Source organism: Emys orbicularis, chromosome 2 (assembly GCF_028017835.1).
Source record: "Emys orbicularis isolate rEmyOrb1 chromosome 2, rEmyOrb1.hap1, whole genome shotgun sequence".
NCBI classification, from domain to species: Eukaryota; Metazoa; Chordata; order Testudines; family Emydidae; genus Emys; species Emys orbicularis.
Window position 1 is genome coordinate 233,085,854 of NC_088684.1, and position 22,246 is coordinate 233,108,099.

The 22,246-nt window shown below is 36.3% G+C and overlaps 1 protein-coding gene across 1 annotated transcript in view; it reads left to right on the forward strand.

The window, feature by feature from the left end:
• SKAP2 (src kinase associated phosphoprotein 2) overlaps nucleotides 1–22,246 on the forward strand; it is a 155,250-nt gene that overhangs the window by 24,828 nt on the left and 108,176 nt on the right. The window contains 1 exon segment of the mRNA XM_065398995.1: nucleotides 7,801–7,908. Within this exon segment, the coding sequence (XP_065255067.1) occupies nucleotides 7,801–7,908 (108 nt within the window).

The window sequence follows — 22,246 nt, forward strand, 5'->3', positions numbered from 1 at the left end:
AGCTTTTCAGCTAGGAAAAGCTAAAGCAAAATACAGTTAAAATCAGACTATAGATTTTTTAAAATAATTTGAATGAATTAAATATATGTCTATATTTATATCTTTCATTTTCCATTTTAACAGTAGCAGTTCTTAACTTTCTGGAATCAATTGCGTTTGGCAAAATCAAAATAAAAAGTTTGCACTTACAATTTTTTTAAATTAAATTACCCCACTTTATATTATATCTTAGTCCTTCCACTCAAGTTAAAATCACATTTTGGTCATCTTCATCAGAAGTAAATGGAAAAGGATAAAGAAAATAAATTCAAAATTTGTATTTTTATTAAGAAAATGTCTTAGCTTTAATTTGAAATTAGGTGGGGTCACTGTTCAATTTAAAATGTATCTGATTTTTGTAAAGCGTATTTTACATTTTAAAGTATTTGTTGTAGTGTATGTACAGTAATGTGTAACTTCCAAATTTGTATATAACAACCAGAAGGTTTCAAAATGATTTAGGTAGGCTCACAGATAAATATGTGAGCTGGTTACAAAGACCAGAGCTCCTATTTACTGCAGTTTATTTAAAACCAAGTTGAAGAAAACTTCTTATAGCATATCTGCTCTTCCAACTGTTAAAGACTTAATTGATCTGGTTGGTAGTGCATTTTTTTTTTTCTCCTCATCTAATTTTGAGAGGAGGTTTCTTTAGCTCTAGAGGAAGATATAACTTGCAGAATTCAGCATGTAGTGGTTGCCATATTCTTATGACCTGCTCTGATTTCAGTGATGAGTTTATTTGATATGCTTTGTCGAAAGTACATACAACCTTTAAGAAGAACAGCATTGCCTTGAGCACTCTTAATCCCCATGGAGCGTCTAGAACTGCATGTGGTATAGCTTGTAAATTTTGACATTGTTTAGTTTTCTTTCAATGTAACTAAAATGAAAGGACACGAAAATGTATGTTGGTGAGTTCTTCAAACGGGGCCAAACTTTGAAAATATTATCTACATAGAAAATCTAGACGCATTCATGAGCATGGATATACAAAGTGAAAATATCACTTAATTCTCATCCATGAGTTATTACCTAATTTTACATTGGCTCTTACAGTTAGGATATAATGCTAATTGTGAACAGGTAGAATCCCTATCCTGCTCTCAAGACAGCACGTACATACTGGATGAATGTCCCAAACACTCTCCCTTTCTTAGAATTTTTCTTTATTCTTTACTTAATAAACAATAAGATAAGGAGGGAGCGTAGGCTGAGTTTTGTTTGTTCCTAGGGTTTTCCTGTAGGACCTCTGAGGTGTTTTTCTATTTTTTTTTTTTTATTGACTGTTGTTGTGCTTCAGCCCTTTAGAACTGTAGATGCATCAAAAAGTGGGTATAATCACAGTCAATCTAAATTGTTCTAAATTTTCCAACAGAGAGATCTCCTGAAAGATCAGTGATTACATGATTTTTTAATGACGCTTATACCGAGACTAGTTTTTGGTTCTAAGGAGATAGGAGCCTGGACTTTGTTGAAGATTGAGAGTTATTACAGTTTTTGGCATTTCTATCTATGTTTGAGATTAATTGAATCAATATTTTGGCTGCCAAAATGTTTAGCTAAAAGAGCTTTGTTTTTAACTCATGCTAAAAATAGTGCTAAAGTTGGCAGAAGCACGATTGAAAGTACTATGGACCCTAGATACCATACTTGTGCTGTTACGTGCTGAGATACGGTTCCTGCTCTCTGTAATGACCGGGCTGAGAGCTGCTGCTTTTTATTGAGGCAGTGTTTCTGTTTTGTGATTCTGCATAAGCTGCCATCCGGAGACGGTAGCAGGGGCTTCTGGGGCTGGAAAAGACAGAGGCAGTGGCTTACAGTTAGGAGTAGCACAACAACAGCTACTGAACGATATCACGTGGATGTGGAAGTATGGACCTAGCTGATGCTGTTTTTAATGGCAGATGATCTCTATGCAGACCACCACTTCTGGGCCAGGAATGCAAATGCACACTGGTGGTAGCGAATTATGATGGAAATATAGGGTGACTGGCAGTGGGCCCAGAACTTTTGCATTAAAACATATGCATTCATGGAACTGTGTGAGGAGCTTGCCTCAGACCTTGAGTGGCAGAGCACCTAGATGAGACCCATTAAAGGTCCAGAAGCATGTCGTTGTTGCCTATGGAAACGGACACCCCCAGATTGCTATAGATCAGTTAGCAATCAGTCTGGGGTTGGAAAATCTACAGATGGTGCAATGGTCATTGAAGTTAGCAAGGCAATTAATGATGTGCTGTCCCCTGTGATGGGTTCGGTCACAGAGACCCCCCTTGGGACTGTCACCTGATGTACTGAAACTACCTCTGAGCCCGTTTTCTTTGCCAACTTGGGACTCCAGAACCCTGTCTTGTTGAGCCAGACACACAAGCCTGCTGCAACAAGGACCCAGGATCTGAACCACACCCCCAAAGCTGCAGACTTAACTGAAAACAGCTCAGCAAGTACTCCTGTCTCCAGCACCCAGACACCCAGCTCCCAATGGGATCCAAACCCCAAATAAATCCGTTTTACTCTGTATAAAGCTTATACAGGGTAAACTCATAAATTGTCCGCCTTCTATAACACTGATAGAGAGCTATGCACAGCTGTTTGCCCCCAGGTATTAATCACTTACTCTGGGTTAATTAATAAACAAAAATGATTTTATTAAGTATAAAAAGTAGGATTTAAGTGGTTTCAAGTAATAACAGACAGAACAAAGTAAGTTACCAAACAAAATAAAACAAAACATGCAAGTCTAAGCCTAATACATTAAGAAACTGAATACAGGTAAATCTCACCCTCAGAGACGTTCCATTAAGCTTTTTTCACAGACTAGACTTCTTTCTAGTCTGGGTCCAATCCTTTCCCCTGGTACAGCCTTGTTAGTTCCAGCTCAGGTGGTAACTAGGGGATTTCTCATGACTGGCCACCCCTTTGTTCTGTTCCACCCCCTTTTATAGCTTTAGCACAAGGCAGGAATCCTTTGTCTCTCTCTGGGTTCCCACCCCTCCTTCTAAATGGAAAAGCACCAGGTTTAAGATGGATCGTGGTATCATGTGACATGGTCACATGTCCTGTGAGACCCCTAGTCTCCATTCTTCCAAGGCTGGCTGGCACATACCCCAGAAGGTTTGCAAGTAAACAGAGTCATTTATAGGTGATTGATTCTGAAGCACCCTTAATGACTTCCACTTAACATGTTTACATCAGTAATACAAGTTTATATCTTCTCCTAACTCCAGACTTAGAAATAATACATGCAAACAAATAGGATAAACACACTCAGTAGATCATAAGCTTTGTAATGATACCTTACAAGAGACCCTTTGCATGAAGCATATTCCAGTTACATTATATTCATACTCATTAGCATATTTCCATAAAACATATGGAGTGCAATGTCACAGTCCCCCAGGCTTGTAAAATTGGAAATATTCCTGAAATAATTGAAGGGTTTGAATGGATGGGCTCCCAAACTGCACAGGCACGATGGCGGGGGGAACAGTATGCATCCCCACCAGTATTGAGCAAGCGAGTATATTAACAGGAAAGGATACTATTCCATTGTTATGCAGGCTCTTGTGGACCATCATGGCATATTCATGCTCACTTACTTTGGATGCAGCAGGAGAGGGTCCATGATGCCAGGGTGTTCTAGAGGTCTGACCTCTTTCAACATGGGCAAGCTGGTATGTTGTTCCTCTCCCTATTATCACAATATCTGTGATCCTGATGTGTGCCAACAGGACAACGTAGTTTAACTACATGTTGAGCTTGAGCAAGTGCAGGATGGTGGTGTTGAACATGAGGTTAGCATGCAGTGAAGACAATGCCAAAGAATCAACTTGTGTGCAGAGCATTAGTTTCCTGAGTTTTGTAGATGGCTAGTCCTTCTTTAAATAAAGTTAGCGGCTGCTTTCCATTTTAAGCTCACTTCATAGTATCTCCCTATCTCACTGCCAACCTAAGCAATCCACCAAAAATTTCACATGCCAGATACAATCTCCTGGTAGAACTCTTCTGGAAACACTGGGAGAACTTTACATGAGAAATTTCAGAGATAGTTACTTAAATATTTCTATCATTTTTTTTCAAAGACTTTCCTAATGCTTTTTGACTCTTCACATCTCTGAAACATATTCACCTACAAACCTCATACTGCTTCTGTAGTGCTTAATATGTAGATGTCTTTCTTTGGTTTTGTAAGGCTCAGGTAGGAATTCTTTGGATGTTTAAAATTACCACTTGATATCAAAACCTAGATGATTGATTCACACACCTTAATGCACATACTTTATCAGTTTGCTGCATGTCACAGTGGGCATGGAGAGAATAGCCGTCAAAGGAACCACTTGGGTGACAGGTGGATTGAGTCATTTTCTCATTGATGTTCTATTGAAAATCAACTAAACAACCAAGAGACTAAAGTGTACAAGCTTTAGTTTGAAAGTAACTTTATTCACTCATTTGAGCTAACGAACCAGTTTTGGGAATCTTACATTTATTAATTGCTGGGTATAATAGTCTTTCCAGCAGTGGAGGTTGGATACTGGGCAGAAGGAATTCATTTCAGCTTGACACGTTTGGCCAAGCCTTCTGGAATAGCAAAAAATCAGGAGTTTTTGAGGCAGCTGCTTGCCTGCCCTCCTGTAAGTGTTTTATATGCTTTAAGATTAAGTTTGAGCAATTTCTTTGCTTCCTCCTTCCTAGATGTTTTATTAACACAGTGTCTAGACCAGGGGTAGTAAATAGGTGGACAGTGGGCCAAATCCGGATGGCCAGCCACTTTTGAACGGACCCCAAAATCATGTTGTTAACTTTTTTTATTATTATTATTAATAATAATTTATTTTTATTTATTTATTATCATTATCATTATTGCTGTTTATTATTTTCTCTGGAGTCTGGACCTTGACTGTACCTTGACCAAGAAATTTGGACCTTGACAAAAAATAATTGACTACCCCTGATCTAGCAAGAGTCTATTTCAGGGCCAGAGGCTGAAATGATGTCTGATGTCTGATCTCCTTTACAGATTATGTGGCTGAAGTAGTATCTTATATGTTTGAGTTCATTACTATGAACAAGTAGTAGCAGAGGAAAACAAATTGTGGAAAAAAAGAAGAGTTTGATGGTTTTTTTTTTTTTTTACCAGATCCCTATAAAATAATATGGTCTTGTTCTTATATTCAGTCGATACCAGCTAAACCTGTTGGAAATATTCAATGCAGAATACAGGGAATTAAAGTGCAGCCCTTGTTAACATAACAACACTTAAGTGTCTAATTCCCCACTTACCATTCTGCACGCTTACCCCCTTGGTGTGTGCTGTTTCAGAACATCAATAAATTAATGTACTGTAATTGAAAAGATGGTGTTTAATAAGAAAAGATCAGGTACAGTACCTTTTATTGTGGGCAAATCAAAATATTGATTCTGTGGTCAAACCTAAGTGGTGAGTTAAACTGCAGAAATGAGAGAATAGGACTTTTTTTTTTATAACTGTTAACGGTATATCATTAATTAAACTTAAAAAAAAAAAAAAAGTTCCAGGATAAATCAAATGCTGTTCTGGGGAAACAAGAAACTATATTAATGAACATCAACTCCTTAATTATCCTCATGACTATATAACAGGGACACATTCATGTCTTTTCTGTGTGCAATAACTTTTACAAAGAAGTATTTTAAAACTGATCATTAATTTTATGACCACAGAAATGAGTTGCAAAATTTATGCTGTTGTCATTGGCATAGGCTCAAGGCACTACTGACATTATGTGTGATTGTAATGGAATGGCTGCCAGCTAATGAGTCTATAGACAATTCGTTTGAGCATGCCTTGCTTTTAGATGTCTGATTAGGCTGTAATGCTTTCAATTATGTCTTCAAATTGTATTGGATACATTTACCTGATGCCTGTTGTTGCTTGGTAGTTCAGCTTTCTATTACATAAATACAAGTCGAACACTTTCCTTTAATTTATTTATGCTTTTCAGATGTATTTGCAGGCACTTAGCACCTGTGGAGGGGAGAAAATGGTTTGTGCTGCTCAACACTGACTCCTCTGACTGGTTAAGGAGTAGCATTGATAGCTTCAAATGCAGTCTGTTCCAGTCTTCCTCAGTCAGAAGAATATTGGCTTTGATACAGGGTCTGGTTGTGGGAAGATGAAAAGTAGGGAAAGGATTACTAGGGCTTGTCCAAAGATACAGAAGACCCCACAGAATTAACAAGAAGGCTTATTATACTTTTGATGTATAAAACTTCAGGGAGTAATATCCCTATATATTAACAGAACAGACTCCTAAATCTCTCAACCCCACAAAGCCAGGAAACTGAAAATTAAGGCTGATTCTACTCTTAAATCATTTTGTCATGCATAAACTTAAGCATTGTAGATGTGTTTTTCATTGAAGCTCCAGAATATTGTGTGATCTATGATACCAAAATGAGCTACAATTCCCAGGTACAATCGGGTGAGTTAAAGACTGCATTTCAGCCTTTAGTGTGAACTACAAAGCACTTGGTTTAAACACAAAAACAAAAGATCTGGCTTAATATAGTCTCAAACATCTTCCAAGTTAGTTCCCCCTCTATTTCAGTGTCTATGGTATATTTTCTTAGTGTTAAGTATTTCAATTACTGTATTTTCAACACAAAGTATGGGTACACAAATACACGTTCTCGTACACAGGGCGACAGTGTTTCTATTTGTGCTCAGATTATTTTTCTGTGTGGGTAAATTTTTAAGCCTGACAACTTCAGCTTTAACCACTCAATTTTTGCAAAATATAAACAGTTTTTGAAAGAAGAGCGATTGGGCACTCTCCTTTTTCTACATTCTCTGATATGCGTAACTCTTCTCCTTTTCTTTGCATAGTTGGTATATTTTTAGACATGTACCACATTTTGGGAAGGAAACTTCATTTTGCATAATGAAAATGAAAGTTGCATGTAATACTTCCCCCCCCCTTCCATTTCCCCTCATTATAGCAATAAGACCCAACATGACATGTACGTTAGCCAGCTATTGATGCATACCTCAGGTGTATTTGAGGCCCTTAGTTCCCTGAGAAGCACACCTATAGATTACTGTGCTATACACACACAGCTGTAGCTGAGTGCTATTAAAGTGTGACTCCATTTTTTATTTCAAGGGGAAAAGGAAACACTACCTTTAAAAATACTTTTAAGTGGAAAGATGTATCCTTACACTTTGAAAAATAGTTCGTAGTTGAGGAGAAAGCAAATTGAAAACGTGTGGAAGTGCACAAAATGTTGCTGAAAATGCAGTTTGGCACTTTTTGCGAAGGAGACAGTTGAAGACTTTCCCTTTCTTCCCCAAATGTGTTCTCTTTTCCCTCTATCCTCAGGCTGTCTGTCTTTCGTTTCCTGTTAGTTTCTCCCCTCACACACAGTTTTGGTGTGTGGCATGGTTTTCTTTTTCTTTCTTTCTTTTTTTTTTTCCCCCCAGCTGTGCACCATTGGGAGGGGTTCATTAATATGACATCATTAAAAAGACCCACTTGGCCAATTAGAATGTAGCTTTGGAGCACCAGTGTGCACAGCCATACTCTAGTATTCGGAGGTACATGAAGTGAAATTAAGAGAACAATAGGACCCTGAATTTGTTCAGTTTAATTTAAAATATGACTTGACATCATTCTTTCTTATTAACAAAGAATTGCTAAATCTCTGCTTTCAAAATGAATTCTGTTTATGTCAGAAGGAGACAGTTATTAACAAATGGTTTCTGTTTGACTCTTGCAGGAGAATTGGAAGATGAGGAAGAGTCTGAGGGCTCTTTCCCTTCACCTCCTGATAATCTCTCATTAGCATCTGACCGATATGATAAAGAGGATGAAGCACCCTCTGATGGTACGTGACTCTGTTTATCTTAGAATGCACTAGATTTGCCAGTTTGCTACAAACCCATGCAATCTGATCCTTTTGATTAGGGTGGTGTTATGGTTGGAAAGCAGATAAACAGATAGGCATCAGCAGACAGCTGGACAGTTTTCTTACCTTTACAAGAACCTTTAAGGAACTGAAGAGCTCTCTCTAGTGGTGCTAAAAGCATAGTGAACCTGTCATAAGTGCACACTGTTTTTACTCGCATATTTTTTCATAATGAAAACTCTTCTGTAGAATTTTTTTTAAAGATAGACCAGTGGGTAAAGCAGTATGTGAATATTCATAGTAACAAATTGTTTGTTAATTCAACATGATCAGATTCTTGCTTAATTTTATTGTGCTACTTAATGGCTTGCTGTATTATTTATCTTATAAATAATGAAACAGTTTAATTGATTGATATTTTTCTTTAAACTTCATGCAGAACGAGTTCATAAAATATTAAATTAATCATTCCTACAATGCTTCCTCACATTAAGACTGTCTTATGTAGATTGTTTTCTTTATATAAATGTTTAGTTTAACTTCCCATTTTAAAAAAAACCCTTTGTTCCATAGTTGTTTTCGTATTGTTTTATCCTGTGTTCAAAAGTATATAAACAACCAAATTTAGCATTACATTTAATGAAGATATGAACAACTGAATATTGCAAGAGTTAAGCTTGCTTTATCATAGCTTCCATTTTTTGAGGTCCATTTATTTTTATACACAATATAAAAAAATCTTGTATGGGTAATATATGATTATAAATTAAATACATATAGAAATGAATTAACTATGTATATTAATTTGTGGCACTGAAAGTTAGAAGTGAATGATGTTTTCTGCCATGATATGATGATCAAACTGTGCAGCTCCATCTCAGAATACAATTGCTGAATGAAAATATGCTTCCCGCAACATAGCACTCCACATTTTATGTTACCCAGATTATTCCCTTTGGAAACATAAATTGCTTTTATGAGGTATAAAATTATGTCTATTGCAGAACAGGGATAAGTCAAGTACATGCATAAGTGATAAACCTTCTAACCACTGATTCTGAATAACGACATTTTCTTTATACACACAACTTTTGTTAAAATGTGCAACAATAATCACATACTTTTTCAGTTGCACTTGTTTTTCATTTTGGCAAATGTAGAAATTTTATTAAAAAAGCAAAAATAAACTTTGTTTTCCGTTCATATTATAATTATTAGTCAAACAAGGCATGGCTTATATAAAATCTAAATTAGTTTTCCAAAGTACAAACAAGTTAAAGTTTCCATTTTTTGTACTTACAGATTTTATTAAAATACCTTTTTGTGGTTATATCTTACGATATGTTGAGTTTGAAGCTACTACAAAGGATATATGTCAAAATTATCTGGATATTTGACAGAGAAAATGAAGCTATATATTTTTTTCTGAAGTTGTACATTATTAAGAAAAAGACAGCAGTTTTGTTGACAAAACTGAATAATGAATTGTTGAACAATGCTGATGCCTAAATATATTAAATATCATATCAATTTGGACATACAGATAATTAATTTAGTCTCTTTTGGATGTTGTAATTACTAGATTAAGCGCATAGATACCACTATAATAGCCAATTTGCAAAATCCTTAGATAATTAGATAAAATGTAGGATAAAAAACTATTACAAGATAATATAATCTAAGATGATGAAACTTTGTACTGTTGTCCCTTGTGGCCAAGTCCTGTAGGAGATCCTGAGTCAGAAGTGAGTAAAGATGGTGGAATTGGTCCATAAATATTGATAATTTCCTTGAATCATTTTTGTTTAGTTTGTGTGCAGTAGGTCATTTTAAAGACATTTGAATTTCAAAATGTAGACCAATATTTTCAAATCTAGCTGCCTAGACTTAGGCTCCCAAATTTGTGTTTAGGTACCTAAATAGATGGCCTGATTTTGAAAGGTGCTGAGTGCCTCCAGCTCTCATTGACATGAATGGATTTGTGGGTGCTCAGTAGTTTCAAAAACCAGCCTACTTATATTTAGGACCCTAAAGGCACAATCCTGTAACTTAATCCGCATGATCCTGTGCTGATCCCAATTTACTTAAAGTGGGGTCCATGCAGGTGTAAGAATCTCATTGTACTCATTCAGTTGCAGGATCAAGGCTTATTAAGTATGGAATTAGGAACCTAACTGAAGTTCAGAAATATTCTCCATTTAACTTCCAGGGTCATTCTTCTTCTACTGTACTTAAATGATTATGTAATGCAAAATTATTAGGTTTTATGTGCTTAAACATTACAATAAAGAATTTAAGACTTGTATGTTTTCTATAAATACTAAGGTCAGATTTCTCAGTATTCCTCTAAAAATATAATTGCGAAGTTATACTAATAATGATCTATAACTGTCTGGAGGGCTATCATATGTATTCTGCAATCATTCCAAACTCCTGTTTTTTGTGTGAGAGCCCTTTATCTAATGTTATATTAATTACAAGGGAGATAATCCATTTAACAATAAGTACGGTATAACTAAATTAGTCCAGGTCACCAAAAGGCCTTTTGTCAAATCTGATTGTTACTTTGTCCTTTTGACTTTTACCTTATGGTAGGCACTAACAAAGTATCTAAACTTTGATGGATTATAAACTCTAAACATGATATGTATTTTTCATAATGCTAATGTAATTTTCTAGGTACTGAAAAGGTCAAACCCCCACATCTCTGTGTGCATTCTAAGTCTGTCTTTCCTTTTAATATTTCTTTTTCTCTGTTCCTCTGGTTCAAAAGTTCACTCAGTTCCCAAATGGCCACCTAATTTTCCAGTTATTCCCTCAAGCCATATGTGTTTTGGTTTCTTTATGGTTTATTAGGTACTGTAGGAAAGTAGCATAAGTTATATCTTCTAATGAAATTCAAGCACACTTCAGTGATGCTTTGACTTGATTGCTGGCAGCAATTAAATCACAACGAAGGAGAATAATGCATAGGCTCACAAGGTCCAGACACCCTACAGAAACTGAAAAAGGATTAAAAAAATAAAATAACAAAAAAAAAGCACCCCAAAAACCAAACCAAACCAAAAATCCCTGCCAGGCACTGTGTTCCTAACCTGATTTTTTTTTTTTTATTGGCTAACAGGCTGACTGATCGCAAAATCATAACTTGCTGTGTGCTAACAGGCAGAGTTCACTTGTAGGTTATTGTGAGCTGATAATGGGTTAGATGGAGTTTTGATTTTCGCATTGGACCCTGGTGCACCAGATTAATGGAATTTCAATGAGAGACTGGAGTAGTCACAGCTTTGTCAGAAAAACAGATGGAGATTCTATAGTCATGTCTTCTCATTAATACCAGTTGCCTGAAAGGTGTACTACTTCTCTATACAAAAGACTCGAAATAATTGATTTTTGAGTGGGATATTTTTTTTCATTTATTGATGACTAGGTTTCTTGTAACTTAAATGACCTGTTTTTGTATAGTATGTTGTATAACAATGTTGCAGCTTGTAATTTCTTACTCTCCTTATGTCTGTTTTGAAATTTGATTGTGGTAGGAAATAAATCTCTAGCTGAGTTACAAAAGGGGAAACCAAGACATGTTAAAATACTTACAAATCAAAATAGTAAGTCTGTACTTTATGGTTATGGTTAAAAAAAAAAGTTATCACCAACTTTAGAAGATAGTGCTTTAAAAAATAAAAAAGGAAACCATTTCATTTACAGTAAATAGTTTGTTCCTTGTACTGGGACACGAAAGGGGGAAAAGTCAATATCCAAGATGGGGTGTTTTTTGGATTAATTAAAAAAAAATTAGTTCAGCGCCATTTGAAACTACTAAAGTATCTCAGGCTGTTTAAAATTTTAATCTTTTATAATTTTGGTAAGGGACTCTATAGATAAGCTGTTTAATTTTTTTAAAACAAAATCCTGATTTCACTTTTTTCTATTGCATGATGACTTGTTCAGTTCAGATGAAGTGAATGTTCTTCTGGGACACTTCCTTCATTTGTTTGTCCCTGGTGGAGGTGGTAATGCTTCAAACTACCTGAAATTACATTAGGGGGTGCACAAAGATGTGAAAATGCACTTTCAAGCCTGGAAGCAGATCTATCTACATTTAGCTTCACATCTTCAGGGGGCATGAACCTGATCTCTCAATCAATGTTCGGTTTAAAAAAAATCTCAGTGGATTTTGGTAACATTTGAAGCAATTTAGGCCATAGTCATTTTGGTGGATGACAATCTAGAAATGTTGCCTTGAAGTGCAGGAGGCTGAAAGAAATATTGAAAATGTGTCTTATCTAAGTACTCTACGTGGTCCTCATAATTGTAGTATTTGGATATAATCATGAATAAAATATGCCATTTTAATTGAAGAACCTTAAATAGTGCAATAGTCCTAGAAAAATCAATTTGAGCTGGAAAACAAGAACAGAGTGTGGCTGGTGATGAATAAACTCAACGGGTGTGTTGTGGGTTTTTGTTTTTTGTCAGAATAGATTCTGGCAGTGTTGGAGACAGGGTAAGGTAGTGGAGAGTAACCAATGTGCTTTACTGAATATTTTTGCTGAAAAAAGCTAACACGTTTCTCCCCTACAAGAATATAAAACTTTTGGTGCTAAGTGTAAAAATTCTAAAATCCACACTTGAGTCAGTCTAATTTTCTGGATTTGGGATGACTATTTTACTTGTGTTATAATCCTTCTCTATTTCAATATTGTATGGCATTTTAGATTGTGAAAGTGAGAATGAAAAATGACACACTTTAATATTTTTATATTTTATGTTGAAAGGTAGGGTCTGATTTACAATTGCTTAATTTCCCCCCCCCCCCATAACATAGTTATGGGAGCATTTTTAGATAAAGAGACTTATAATACCTTCACAGTGGAAGGTGGTAGATGTAGAGAACTCAAATACCCAAGGGAACTTTTTCCTTGCAGTGTACGATGTAAATTAATTTATTTTCCTTTTTTCTTTTAACTCTGTTCCCACTGTGTTTGTTTTCTAGGAACTCTATTTAGCAGAAAACTGTGTTCCGTAACAGAGCTGCTTTAAATAATACAGTATTAGTAACTGGTTTAACAAGGGTTGGAGAATAGAAAATATGGTTAAGATTTTTCTGTCCTCTTTTTCCCTAAGAAGATCTTTATTGGCACTATTTTAGTACCTTCATCAGACTGGTGTTCAGCTGATGATTGGTCATCCTGGGGAAGGAAAGCACTGGGAGTTTACCAGCTGTTGTTCTAATGGATTAGTTATCAGGTTTACAATTGTGGAGACAGAATGATTGTTATGCTGTTAGCGTGGAGCTAAAGAGCATGGTTATTCTTTCTTAACTTGTTATTCCACTACCCAGAGTAGTCCTCCTACACAGAAAACAAAAGTATATTCTTGTTCTAGTTCCCATTTAATTATTTCAGGTTGATTGGCACAATTCGAAAGATCACAGTTCATTAAAGCAAAGGGAAATGAGCGGGGCCTGATAGGCCTTCTTTTCTCAAGTGAGCAGAGGGTGTGTGCATGTGTCTGCCCCGACTCTATACTCCAATTGGGGGAAAATTTTGCTTCGAACAGCCCCTTACTTAGGGCACGTCTACACTAGAGAGTTTACAGTGGTGCAGCTCTCCCATTGGCTTAATTATTCCAGCCCCTGCAAGCGGCGGTAGCTATGTTGGCGGGAGAGCTTCTGTACACGCTGTACACACTGATGCTTATGTTGGTGTAACTTATGTCGCTCAGGGGCTGATTTATTCACCCCGCTGAGCGACATAAGTTATGCCGACATAAGCTGTCGTGTAGACATAGCCTTTTTTTCTTCAGGAAGGGTTTTCTGGGAGAAGCTACTCTCTTCTTTTGTGTGTGTATGTGGATTCGGAGAAGTTGCTCTCTGTTGCTTTGTATGACAAGTAAGAGGGGATGATCCCCTCCCCCCATACCATTTCTCTACTTTTGTCCGCTGAATGGAGGGAATAAATTGGGAAGGTCATCCTTCTCCTCTTCACTGTGGGAGATGAAAAAATAGGGTAGGAGAGGGTGTTCCCCCTCCAGCTTCTTCAGAAATGAGGAATGATGGTACCACTTAAGTTTGATCCAATAATTTTGTTTTCTGAGAGAGCTGTTGTCTGAATTGTGACTAAAATATAAATCTTTAGCTTATTATCCATGATACATGTGGGTATTAAATAGTAGCATTTATATGCCTGTGTCGAAGAGGATATTAGACTGTTTTGCAATGTCTGCCACAGATGCTGTGTTCTGGAGAAATGATTATGTATTGCTTGGTATAATGCTATGCGATTCTGTATTTCTGAGGACTTCTGGGCAAAAAAGTTAATAGGACTATCAAATGTATTACTTTCAACATCCTATGAGTCTAAGAAGTTTTGAGATGAATATACTAATTAAACAGGAGAATATCAATCTCAGACTCACATTGACTTCAGTGGGAGTTGAATCAGGCCCGTGCTGCCTGCACTATGCTGAGGGCTTCAGAGGAGAGCTGTGCCAGAAAGGAATTAGTTAAGCTGTGGCATTTGTGAACAGATTGTGGACCTAAGGCCCTCAGTGTTTTCCCTAGAAAGGAACATTTGAGACAGTGTCTATCCAAATTAAAAACCTTTGAGAAGTGGGTGGATGAAACAGACTGGAAAGTACAACATGCTGAAGAGGAGGTTAACATGCTAAAAGAAAACACTTCATAAACTGAAATCCCTAACTAAAGCAACATCCTGTCAGAGAGAGAGATGTTAGAAAAATAAATCTGGTCATGGAATGAGTGCTGGTGGGGTCATATGACCATAAAGTCCCCAGATCCTTTCCTCTTGGCGGTGGTGGTGGGAAAATCGTGTCTAAAATCTTAAAGATGATGCACTCTACTACATCATAAAATGCTATAGATCCCCTAGGCAGAACCAAGATGGCAGAAGAGCTTCTACAGAATCCATAGCAATGAATGTATCACATGTGAGGGATCGTGAAAGAATCTTTAGAGAAGCAAGAGATAAACAAAAACTTGCATGTGAGGTAGGTAACGTTTCTATTAACTGTGGTTTAAGCCTAGTCTTGCAGGGGAGAAGGAGTAAACTTCTGAGAGTGAAACAAGAACTGAACTGGAATCCTGGCCCCATTGAAGTCAGTGGCAAAACTTCCAGTGAAGCTAAGATTTTACCCCGGATGATGAAAAAGCAGAAGTGGCATTGGGTCTTTTGCCCCTCACCAAACTTACATATATGAAAAAGATTATTATTTCAGTGTTAAATCACCCACCTGTTGGATTAAAAAAGACGTAAAGGGAGATTCTAGTATAAGTAAAGGGTCCAGTGTAGACTTGGAAAGCTAAATTATATAAATTATTTTAAACTATCATGCTACCTCATTCCAGGGCTATATTGACTTTATTGGGATGACCAGTAAAGAAGTCATCACATACGTTACTTGGAATTTTCTGTAATAATTTCTTGTTTATTTTGTGGTAGTGCTCAAAGGCCCCAGTCATGATTAGGGCCCTATTATTCTAGGTGTTCTACAAATAGCTGGGCAGACATAGTCCATGTCATAAGGAGATTACAATATAGTTAAAGGCAAACTGCAACAGTGAATGTAACAGTCTTTTCCTTTCTACTGTTTAATGGTGATACCATATAGTTACAACCAATGTGCATAGTTTGATGGTTCTAAATCATTTGCATTTTTATGTATCATTTTAAAAATGCCTTATCAAATATAACCCCCTGTCCCTTAACATTTACCCTCCTTTCATGGAAAAAGTGACACTGGGCTTGCTGCTTATGGTTATTTGATATTTGCCACATTGTTTGAGGTATTCAGCACAGGTAAGACAGTCACCCGGATTCCACCAACATCCAAATATAATATTCAAATTTTAAATAACTGCATCCCCCATTTTAGTTGTAGTAGCACTTCTTATGTTCTTCTTTTAATCCTAGGATTTTTTTTTTCCTGCAGCAATGTGTATGTTTTTGATTTAGTCTTTGTGGAAATTAATCGCATTGTATTACAGCTTACCATTCTGTCTTCATGTTTTCCTATATCAGTTTTATTTTTTTGAAAGTAATTGAAATAAAATGAACCAGAGAAGTTTTTTCCTCTAAATTAGTGGTGGCCTTTTTAGTGGGTCATGGAAGGTATGTTTACTATGGATTCTGTGCTTAAGTGGTGCATAGGAGCTGAAGGCTCTCTGCAGTGGAATGAATGTCCATCCTCTTGCTCCCTCTTCTCCCTGCCAAGCAGTAATTGAAGGTCAATTCCCACGCTGTTCCTGACCTCTCCCCTTTCTGGAATCGAGCAGAGATGGCATTGGGGTAGTAGGTGATAAAGCACTGCCACTCCCCACAGTGGCATCCTGGTGTGGGGAATTGTTTAGTACTTTTACAGTTGGTGATCGGTCCAATAGCTGACTGCTCCCCAAGCATTCTGGGATACTGGAGGAGTGGAATCTGCTGCTCCTTACTATCATCTGGTGGTGTAGGGAAGCAGGTCTGTCCTCTGCTACTTTTATGTCTTCTGCTGCTTTGATTGGAGTGATTATACAGTCACTTCTTAAGCCTTCTAATGTTGCCTGGGGAAGATGGGAAGTAGCAATGCCTGGGCCTCTCCAGGTTCCCACCATCAAAGAGGAAACAAGATATTCTGAGGTGAACTTCTCCTTACCAGGCATTGGGCAAGGAGTCACATCAGTCATCTGCTTGGAGGGCAATTAAAGATGGAATCAACTGATTGTGGAAAGCCCATAATTTTTGTTTAGGTAATGTGGCAGACCTTTTGAGTACTCCTGCATTTGAGTTAGAGGACATACTGTATTACATACTGTGCATTGCACTTCTTCTCTTAACATACCTACTTTATAACAGTGCACTTACATGTGTATTATAGAGTGATCAAGAAGATTTGAGTTAGAGTTTTGGTTTGGATTGAATTACCACACAAAAGTGTAGATGTGTATATCCAAAACTTATCTGAATCTTGGGTTTATAAAGTTGGCCCAATAATTTGTGAAAACAAGGTCTCCATGATGATTTCAGTGCTTCTTGCGTCTGATTAGGTCAGAAATACATAAAATAACCTTCCATATGGTACTTTGTTGCTTCATGCCCTGTTTGAAGTCTAGAAGTACCTGGGCACATGCAACTAAAAAAACCTGCTATAAACCCCTTGTATTTCAGAACCTACAGAAAGGTTTGGATTGGTTCTTATCTGAGTTGGTTACCAAGCATTTATGACTTATGTATATATTTTGAGGTTAGCACCTTGGTATATATTGTGATGTCAGCATTAATTAACAGAATGTTCCCACATTCCTGTTTTTGTATCTTATTTTGTTTTTGCTTATTGTGTAAGTGCACACAATATATTTGATGTTGTGCAAGTAAAAGATCAAGGACCACTTGGAGCAGCATGCAATGCAGATAGACAAAGACTGGCCCCAAACACATAGTGACCTTTATGGATGGTGTTAACTTAGTGATTTGATCTTTTTGAAATAAATAATAAGTTGGCAGCATTTGACTGACAATAGGTTAACATTTGAGTGTTGAGAAGGAATTTGAATGGAAGAGCAGGGGAGCCCTGACACAGAATGGTTTATTAAAGGGGAGTGAAGTCAAACCTTATTCTTCCACCACACTGATTACCCATCCAAGAGGTGGAGTTGGATGCACCATTTACCATTCATGAAATTATACCAGGAAGCCAACTTTCCCTGGGGATTTCACTGTGCATTCTCCCTTACTGACTTCCTTTTTAGTGGGATTCTCTGTAGGTACCAATGAGATAACTTACAGATAGGAGAGGGAGTCCAAGTAGAACTTAATGGCTTCTGAGACCACTTTTTTTTCCTTCAGGGTTTTAAAATTAGTTTACTTAATTTACTATAGTATTTTTGTTAAAAAGTCATTTTGGTTAGGGCCTGTTGTCCATTGTTAAGAGAATGCACTGTGATACCATTTGAGGATTTTAGCTTAGCCTTCTGAGCTGACAGTATCTGGAAACACCCATTATTTTGACCCTGGTAGAAAGGAGTTCCTCTTGTAGCTCTTTTAATCCTCCCATCCACCAGTCCAGTCTAGCCTTTCCTGTCCTCCTGGCTGAGGTAGTCAATATACAGCCTTTTTTCCCAGTGAGGAATTAGAGAAGAAATGGGGAAGTGAAGAAGATTCTCCTGCTGTTCATTCTCTGATGCTCCCCGGTCCATCTAAGCTTAAAGCCATATTTCATGGTAAGGGCATCACAGCCTGGAAACATAGGACATCTCCTGAGAGTTAGTCATGATAAGAAATGACTTTTTGTTTGATACCTGGCGCAATAGAGTTCTGAACTTCTGTGTATGTGTTAACACATGTATTACCACACACCAGATTTCTAGAATATAACCAATGTTGTATTGTTATACTCATGTGATTAATTCTGGAGCTATGTGATAAATTGTATTTATGTACCTTTGACTGTCACCTGTGCTCTACCCACTAATCCGTCCAGTAAGCAAGGGTGGAGGGTGTTGAAGGAGTTTGGTGGAGGGGGCTGAGATTAGGGCAGAGGAATGAGTGAACCAGGTATACCATAATGTGGAAAAAGAGAGAAAAAACCTGATAGGAAGAGACTAACAGGAAGAAGGGACCAAGAATAGGAGTAGAGTCTGATGGAGAAAGTACGTGAAATAGGGTGGTCCATTATCTTGTTGATCACAGGTAAGTCACTCTGCCTCTTAAGCATGGGCACAGGAAATTAACGTCACCATTGCAATTGCATAGGAAAGAGAGTGTTGCCATTGACTTCAGCAAGGCAAAATTTCACCCTTATTGCTTTTCAAGAGGGGAAAAAAACAAGTGAAAATTCTTACATTAGTTTTATGGCTGACCAGTGGTTTAGGATTTCTTGTTGACATATGCTTATTCAAGGTTTAAAAAAAAAAGCGAAATTATTTTATCTTAAGTTTTAAATGGCATGTTTTTTTTATACTAGGTGAGAAATGGAATGACCTTTTTCCTTGCCTGTTAATTCTAAAACTAGGTTTTGGAGGATGCGTTTACTTTTTTCAATCATAGGCTTGAAAAAATCAGTTTATTATTGCAAAGATTATAAATGTATGTTTTAGCTCAAAATGTTTTTGTGATATTTTGGCAATATGGTAATTACTGTTTAGTCATGGTTTATTTAAAACAATCAGTTTATTATTTTGTATATTTTCAGTTCTTAAGATCGTACCAAATAACTTTATCGGGGGCAATCAGATTATTGTCTTTAGGATGTTTATGGATTTTCAAGGCAATAACTAATTTGGAAAATTAATTTTTTGTAGTTAGATGTTAGCTACCACATAATTACAAAGTCTCATATGGAGATGATATGTGCCGTGTCCTGCAGCATAGGAGTAGGAATTTTTTTTTTAAACAAAAAACAAAATATTTCTTTCATTCAATATTCTTTTTCCCCAAAATATTTGGAATATTCCAAATTTCCCACGTTCACTTGAATTATATTTAGAACACATTATTAAAATAATGTGAAAATCCTGTTGAGAGCTGGTGATAATTGATTTACTCCATCACACTGAACAACCCCTTGTTTTCCTCTTTCTCCTCCCTTGGGCAATAATCACGGGATCAAGCTGTCAGTCTGTAGATATAATTTTTCCAGCAGTGCCATCTGGCTCCTTGGCATTAGGAGTTGTATGTTGGCTTCTTTGCTGCTGTTACTGATCTTTGTCAAATGTTGGACAGTTGATGAGATGTTTTCTACTACCGGATGTTAATTTTCTTTTAAATGATTGTTTTTCATTGTAATTTTATGTACCTTTACCTTATTCCTGAACGTGGTTAGGATTTAACGTGTGTCTTATTTGAGAAAAACAGTGTTTGGTTATGGATTTCCTTTTTTGCATGTTAAAAAATAGTCTGTCGAATCATCTTTATGCAGTCTGCACAGTAGTAACTCGTTCTCTCCAATTTTTTAAAAATCTCCAATTAAATATGCAGCCTGCCCATTTAAATGTTTGTGGAAATATTTTTCATTAAGAAATTCTTGGCTAGACTGCAAGAATTCTAAATTTCTGTGATACAGCTGTGACAGGTTTCCTACTTTAGGATAATCCAGGCAACAGAGATACCTTTTTCATCACAGAGCAGCAGTTACTTGCTTTTTCCTATTAAAAAGAAAATTTTGTAAACTGGTGGCTCATTTGAACATAACATCTGAGTTACTTATATGACTTGGTACTGGATATGTTTCATTGTCATACAAAACCTTTATACAGTGTTAATAAACAGAGAAGATAGGTTTAGTGGAGTGTATTTTAATGAGGGGAAAAATACTAAACAGAAACTTACTAATGTAACCTCTCATTTTCATTCTTTAATTTTTTCCCTTCATTACCTGTTTCAGAAATTTTCATGAAAACTGCTTTTATGATGACAAGGATTCCAGACACATAATAAAGAATGAAACTTCCAATGACAATTTTTAGTAGAATAAAAATTAATCTCTTAGTTTATTATTCTTATTAAATATTCGTGTTTAAAATTTTTCTAGTTATGTTTGTTTCTGATTTGATGAACAAGCTCTTTTTGAACAGGAAAAATTAACTTAATTTGTAGTCCTGCATACACTTGTTTTTTAGTCAACATTTATTGAAGTGCTTTGTGTTTCATGTGAATAACTTATTCTCCTCTCTGGGCGTAAATCTAAATTATTCCTTTTAGTGGGCTATGTTGTATGGATTTTCTTAAAATCATCCAGGTGGCAATGGTAACTTTCAAAAGTTATCTTTAATATGCTATCTCAATACTTCTGTTAGTTTGTACTAGTGGAAAGTAGTTATTAACATTGCTGAAGACATTGCCCTGTACTGAAGGTGATCGGAGCAGAGATCTTAAACTGGGAAAAAGGAAGGAAATAGGTCATAATTCTGTTCCAGTTTGCAAAGGTCAAACCTGAAGACTTTTTTTAAGTTTTAACAAAGAAGAATAAACGCCCAGGTATTTGTGACTCTAACTTACATCAGTGAAATTATTGAGATTCAAACTATAATAATTAACATACATTTTCTCTCTGTCTAGTTGGAGGAAGAATCTATAGAAACATTTAATTTTCTATTTTTCTATTTTAATTTAATCTGTCATTTACAGAATATCAAATTTTAATACCTATAAGTACAAAGGCATATGTTATGAGTTATAAAATAATCCTGTAGATTAATTATATTATTACATGCAAATGTTCTCTCATGAAGGGTTTTAAGTTAGTAAATCATGATTTTCTGAAATGGCATCATATCTGCTTTTCATCTGTAACTAAAAGTGTAGATAAAATGTGGCCACTAATCAGTTGTCTGGGATGCCAGCTCATTAAGATTTACGCTATCATCAAAAATGCCCAGAATTGTTTGTTGGCTATATCCTAACTCAAATATGTAAAGGGGATACTACAGCATTTTTCTTTAGAATCACAGGGAGTTCCGTGACCTTTTGTGGCAAATTATGTAGAAAGAAAATATTTATATTCATTTAAAATAACCTCCATGAAGAAATAGTCTCATTACCCTGTTTGATCAATTTCTTGTAGCCTGAGCTGTAGCATGCTGCTATTGCTATTGGTTGATGGAATACACAGAGAAGTGGCTAATGGTGATGGTGCTCATCAGGACAGGGTTCAGCCAGCGGTCAGCAACAAATAATTCAAGACTGTTTCTAAGTTTGTGGCTGGTGGAATTTGCTCTTGCCCCAAGCCAGCAGCATTGCTGAGCTGGGCTATTTGATTAGAAGAGAGGCATATTTGCTTCTTAGCAACTGCACATTTGCACAACACATAGAACTCTACTGCCTCCAAAGGTTTTCCTTTTGTGATGGTAGAATAATACTTTATTGTTGATTGACATACAAAAGAGATCTTAGCTATGCAGAAGAGTCTACCACCAATTTATGTTTGTCTTTTGTAACTTGTAGTAGGTGCATTATTGCATGAAAAAGTTTGATGTAGTTTGTGTACACAAGTGAGAGTTTAAATCATGGATAATCTTGCTAACATGTTGTCAATACACATACTTAAATGACAAAAACACTACTGCTGCCTAACCAATAGCATGTGCTGGGTTTTTTTTACACTCAGGTCTACTGAAGAGAATTTTTTTTTTTTACTGTATTTTGAAATAGACATTCTGATATGTATATGTCCTCTTCCAGTCAAGGGTGATAGTCTAGAGGTTCATTTTATCTAACTAAAATGATGATGATAAAGTGAAAGCTGTTCTATTGTCATGAGATTTTTTTTAAATTAACAGAAGTGTATTAATAGTTGGGATTCTGATTAAATGGATGTG